At 46.2% G+C, this 5,738-nt stretch overlaps 1 protein-coding gene across 1 annotated transcript; it reads right to left on the bottom strand.

Moving 5' to 3' along the window:
• Window positions 1-3,034: 3,034 nt before the first annotated feature.
• On the bottom strand, window positions 3,035-5,030 carry EDB91DRAFT_1257981 (uncharacterized protein; the record flags this gene model as incomplete). The annotated part of the gene is made up of 5 exons (XM_041324325.1): window positions 3,035-3,130; window positions 4,220-4,381; window positions 4,432-4,671; window positions 4,725-4,796; window positions 4,929-5,030. 5 exons carry the CDS (start codon window positions 5,028-5,030, stop codon window positions 3,035-3,037), a joined length of 672 nt encoding a protein of 223 aa, XP_041168584.1.
• Window positions 5,031-5,738: the final 708 nt, after the last annotated feature.

Raw genomic sequence — 5,738 nt, 5'->3', positions numbered from 1 at the left:
CCCGTCCCCTTCCCCTTTTGGTCAGACGCATTATGCAACCGTCCACCCGTCCCCTTCTTCTTTTGGTCACTGTGCCACATGCCGATCGTACGACCAGACGAGACTGGCTGCTGAGGGCTGCTCTGCTCACTTTAATAAGTGAGGAGCATATATCAAGATCTGTTCTTTCCCCATGATGCTGTATTCTCCTTCGGAAAGACCATCGCGGAAAAAGATAATCCGCATTGGCGCGGCCCTGCTGCATTCAGATCACTCGTCTGTGTTTTGCCAGTAGATATCGTCCCTGAGCGTGATGCTAGCTATACAAATGTGCGACTGGAGGTAAATCGCCCCTAATTGACATTCTCAAACCAAGAAATGGCTGTCGCTGGACTAATTCACCTTCAATGTCCTCAATCTGTTCTTTCCCCATGATGCTGTATTCTCCTTCAGAAAGACCATCGCGGAAAAAGATAATCCGCATTGGCGCGGCCCTGCTACATTCAGATCACTCGACTGTGTTTTGCTGGTAGATGTCGTCCCTGAGCGTGATGTGATGACTCCATCTGCTAGCTATACAGATCGCTCGTCTGTGTTTTGCTAGTAGATGTCGTCCCTGAGCGTGATGCTAGCCATACAGATGTGCGACTGGAGGTAAATCGCCCCTAATTGACATGCTCAAACCAAGAAATGGCTGTTGCTGGACTAATTCACCTTCAATGTCCTCAATCCGATCTTTCCCCATGATGCTGTATTCTCCTTCGGAAAGACCATCGCGGAAAAAGATAATCCGCATTGGCGCGGCCCTGCTACATTTGCCAAATCCATCAATTGTAGTACCACACCCGACATATGTAGTATGCTCTCCGCCACGTCATGAAAGGCGGTGAGCAGCTTCTTTGATCTTGGGAGGGAGTCAGTTCATTGCTTTGTAGCACCTCTTCACACAGGTAGCAGAATAAATTCATGATATTCAGTAATACAAACAAGTGGAATGATGTAGCACTATTCAGTTAGTTATCTATAGCCCTGTTGAATCTAGTGTTGCGAGGGTCTAGTTCAGAGGGGTCAGTACATGATGGCCGTCGGTGCTAAGAAACCACCCACCAAGAAAAATTTGATCGCGTGATACGAAGTGCGAGTCCTGCAAGATCGTGTAACATCAAATGATTGAATCCGATGAAAATACTTACAGAGAATGTGGCAAGAGGGTGTCGGAAGGTAATCCATGTCGAATGAGCCATTAGCATGGTGCAAGGAAGTTCATAGTTGTGGCCGACGTCATCGACGTTGATCAAATCGAGCGACCCGCACGCCCACAGGTGAGACTAGGGTTGAGTCCCAGTGAAGAGTCGGACTAGTGATATTCCGGCCTGGCTTCAGACGGCTTGGGCTTGCAAAAAATCCAGGCTGGGCCAAAGCCACCAGCGACGGCTGGCTTTGGCTCGGCTCTGGCCTGAGCCGCGGCCCGAGTACTATAAATGTAAAATTATGAGTATGGGTTAAGATATGAACTTGAAGCACTCGCCTGTGCAGTAGGAGGGAAAGTGTGATAGGCCAGTGGGAACTGGCTAGGTAGAACACGAGGCCGTGCGATGGTCATGACCCCGGAAGTGACTGCAGGACGTTGCAACGATCATTGATGATTTCCTGGGGGTAGAATGAGTCACGTCCATCATCTGGGATTATCTGCAGAAAACTTACGCTGAATCGAAGTCGCTCGATAAAACTGCATGGAATTTCAGTAGCAGTTCCTGTTAAACATTCAGAATATGGCCTCAGGCCTCAGTCAGCAAGGTTTCAAAGTGACTTACTTACTCTCATCACGCCAAGATCGAAGCGTAAGTGCTCTTGCTTCCTCCGTCCCACCGGTCGCCTCGTTTAATCTACCTAGTAGCGCGGTCCTTGAACTGAAGGAGAGTATGCAGGCAAGATCTTGGCCAATCAGAACATCTGGCGTGCTCGCAGTGTATCCCCGAGCCTGCGGAAAGACATAATAATGTCATCCCATCCGACGAGAACGAAACTAAGAAGGGAATTCAATAATGAAGAGGTTTTAGCAATTTAGAAGGACCTCCAAATCCTTACCCGTACGGGTGAACGCAGATACCTACATCCCTGACGAGTTGGTCCCAGAATTGTTGCCTTAGTCCATGCAACCCGTCTCTGTACCACTGAATCGTATCTTTCATCTCGCAATACGTTAGGGCGAGAAACATCTACAAGGATTAAGGCTGAGTAGGATGGCTTAGGGCATGAATAAACGTACTTCAGATGCCCGAGACAATAGCCCCCATGTCGTCATTGCGTATGGATTTATCTGTGGAGCCATAAGTTCGGTTCTGCGTTCGGTTGAGCAGGATCGGCGCATACATTTGCGATGTTCCTGACAATATTGTCGAATATCTTGAGGGGTTGAAGATATGCAGTCTGGATATCGTCACATCCAACGTTGCAGTGCGATTAATTTAATCAGCCCTCATCAAAATTTATCGTTGAGACACGTACCGAGTTTTCACCAGCGATCGCTTGCTTGCATCCGCAGGTATCTGCAGGATCTAGCCTCAAATTCCTCATAAGGTAGGACTTGGATACGCGATTAGAATCGCTCGTCATGAACACTTGAAGGTGCGAACAGGTACGAGTGATGGATACATGATCGTCGCTCGCAAGCACTTGAAGAAGTAGACAAGTATGAGCGAATTAAGTTGAGAGATAATAAGTACTCAGCGGGAGAAGCCAACTATACAGCAATCCCTCAGAGGCGAAACAAGACGCCCGGAGTATTAAGGATCCAACTTGCAAGCGCTTAGCATGCTCTGTCCGAGAAAAGTAAGCTAACACTATGCAGCAGGAACCCACTGTTAGAAGCTAAAAGAAACATGCTCAGCGTTGAGAGACGACGACTAGATAACATTCGTAGTACCTAAAAGAAACACGCTATAAGAGAACACAATGTGAGACAGAGACGGCGAGATAAGATAACGGTTGACATACCTCAGCGTTGAGAGACGATGACTGAGGTATGAACAAACGAGCGACGCGAGATTATAAATTAAGAGTCGCGCGCATAGTAGGAATTGAGATAAGACGAAAAGACAAAGAGAAATGACGAGTCGATAATCCAACACCCACCAGAGGTAGTGAATGCCTGTAAAGGACGTCAAGGGTGTCCTTCACCCCCTGCAGAGGATCGAGACCATTGGATGATGTGTAAGTACTAGTATATAACGTATGTTGCCAGCTATTAATTGCCGCTGGCAGCGCTCATAAGTTTGAAATGTTCAAAGTCCAACATTTGCATTTATTTGTTCCTTGTTCCTACGCGTCAAAAATCTTTGATCGCGTCGATCATCAATCAACACATTTCCTTGCTTGCAATCGTGTATTCTCACCATCGTGCTGCATGTCACTCCAAGCAGTCGGGATCGTAAGTTGTTTCGGTCACTAAAATTTCTAGACTATACGGTGTATAACTATGTAAACTCTTCCTCGACTGATCTACACTACACGTCTGTATTAGCCTTCAAACTTCCGCTTGTTGATATGCGCTCAAAACTTGTCCCCACACCTTGTCTCACCTGGCGGATCTGCTGACGACGACCCAGTAGTTTACCTATGGTAGTTTGATATCAACGGACACCCAGTCCACCTTTGCCCTCACAACTTGCCTGAATTTCCTCTAAGTCCCCACCACCCCTTGACCCTGACTACACCTAGTGCCAACTAAATGTCCGGAAAGCTGGGGAAGCAGAAGAGCAAAGTGAGACATTTGTTATTTCACAGCTTCAGTCTACTGATGCGAAGCAAATACACCCAGTACGACATCGAGAAGCGCCCTGTGACTTGCAACTGTACGGAGTGCATTAAGGAATGTCCGAAAGGCAAGAAAATCCCAAAATACGATGAGCGAAGGCACTGCCAGAGGGAGCAAAAGGTAAAAAGATCGAAAGCAACCACGTCATCCACACAGCAACGGACCTTCAAGGTGACCGTGGCGTTGGCAGGTTCTTCTGCTGACTTCGAGATAGAAGCAGGCAGCTCGTCTGATTTTGGTTTGTCTTTGTCTGTCAAACAACTGAGATTTGCTCTGATGTATCTACGCGGCACATGCGCAATCCTCTGACGACGATTTCCAACCTTTCGATGATCTCACCCCCTCATCTCTGACTCTCGCTTCTCAACTCGACGTTCCAGATATCGACTTACTACCCGAAGCCTTTTCTCTCGACACACTTACATCCAGAGCTCCTTCACCGGCAAGTGAAATGGCTATTTCTGTCACAGGCTCTGATTTCAACTCGGAACCAAGATTGACACGTCTGGTGAGTGCCGTTTTGCGTTTGGACTCTTTGCGTTGTTCGTCCCTAATTGAATCTAGCTCCTCCAAGATTTTCGTCACCTGTCATTGATGAAAAATCAGCAGCCTAAGATTATCGGACAGTTTTATACCTCATCTGCTCGCCACGCCGGTCTGATGATTTCCCATACAGGAATACCTGCTTGAACTTCACGCTCGGTTAGTTTGGCCGCTTGGTATAGCACCTTCTGCCTATCTTTCCTCTTTTCCTCGTCATCTGTATCAACCTCTGATGCTTGCTCTGACATATACTCAGGTCGTAGAAGATCCGTGGGGTCTTTTTCATTCCGGGCTTTGTACTCTTCGACTGCCTTTTCTCGATCTTCAGCAAGCTGATTCAATTGGTGCGTCAGCTCATATGATGAATATATGAAATGAGTCTTACATGCTCTTGACGACGAAGACGCTTGTTAGCAGTGTTGAACTGGCGGCGATTTGCTGCTTTCTCTTCATCAGCCTATCTATTTGAGTTGAAAAATTATGGGGGCATAGATTTTTCCTTCGAGGAAAGTCCTAATATGGTTAGAGAGGGAAAGAGGAAATTATATAATCGGTTACAGAAGGAAAGAAGCATTACATACTTGGTTACAGAGGAAGAACTATGTCTAAAATGGTTAGACTTAATGCCAAGAACAAGGAAAGATGACACAAAGGAAAGGAAAGATGACACAAAGGAAAGGAATGGTGACATAAAGGAAAGGAAAGAAGGTACGAAGGGAAGGAATCATGACTAAGAGGAAAGGAAAAGAAGCATGACTAAGAGGAAAGGTTAGGAAAATCATCACTAAGAGCAAAGGACGAACAAAAGGTTAGGTATTCCTTAATTTTTCCTCGTCCCCCCTAATCTATCTCTCCCTATCCTTTACACTCCATCATATCCACCGATCTCTCAAACACTGCAAAATACTCTATCTCACTCGTCCCTCATGTAAGGTTGACTATCAGTTCAACAGGAAAATGTGAACAAAACATCATAGCTTTGAGACGTGCTAATTGATGACACAAACACAGGTTCTTAGAAAAAGACACTTTCTGAGAGGCATCGGTTGTACTTGGACCGGGGAATCAGTGTACAATATGATTGTATATATACAATTTTGAGTGATTGACTAGGCCAGAATGAGCATCAGGAGCATATGGTGAGTGTAGAGATGAATCGTCAACAAGGTTGGGCATTCCTTAATTTTTCCTAGTCCCCCCTAATCTATCTCTCCCTATCCTTTACACTCCATCATATCCACCGATCTCTCAAACACCGCAAAATACTCCATCTCGCTCGTCCCTCAACTCCACCTCCTCACTTCATCTTCCCTTCTTCCACTACAATCCTATCATAACAACATCTCAACCATCCTCTTCGCACTCCTCCTCTCATCTCTTACTCAATCCTTCCCTACTA

This window comes from Suillus paluster, assembly GCF_016628075.1.
Source record: "Suillus paluster strain FC165 chromosome Unknown EDB91scaffold_376, whole genome shotgun sequence".
Classification (NCBI taxonomy): domain Eukaryota; kingdom Fungi; phylum Basidiomycota; class Agaricomycetes; order Boletales; family Suillaceae; genus Suillus; species Suillus paluster.
Note: the sequence above shows the minus strand (reverse complement) of the source record. Positions and strands in the feature narration are given on the sequence as shown.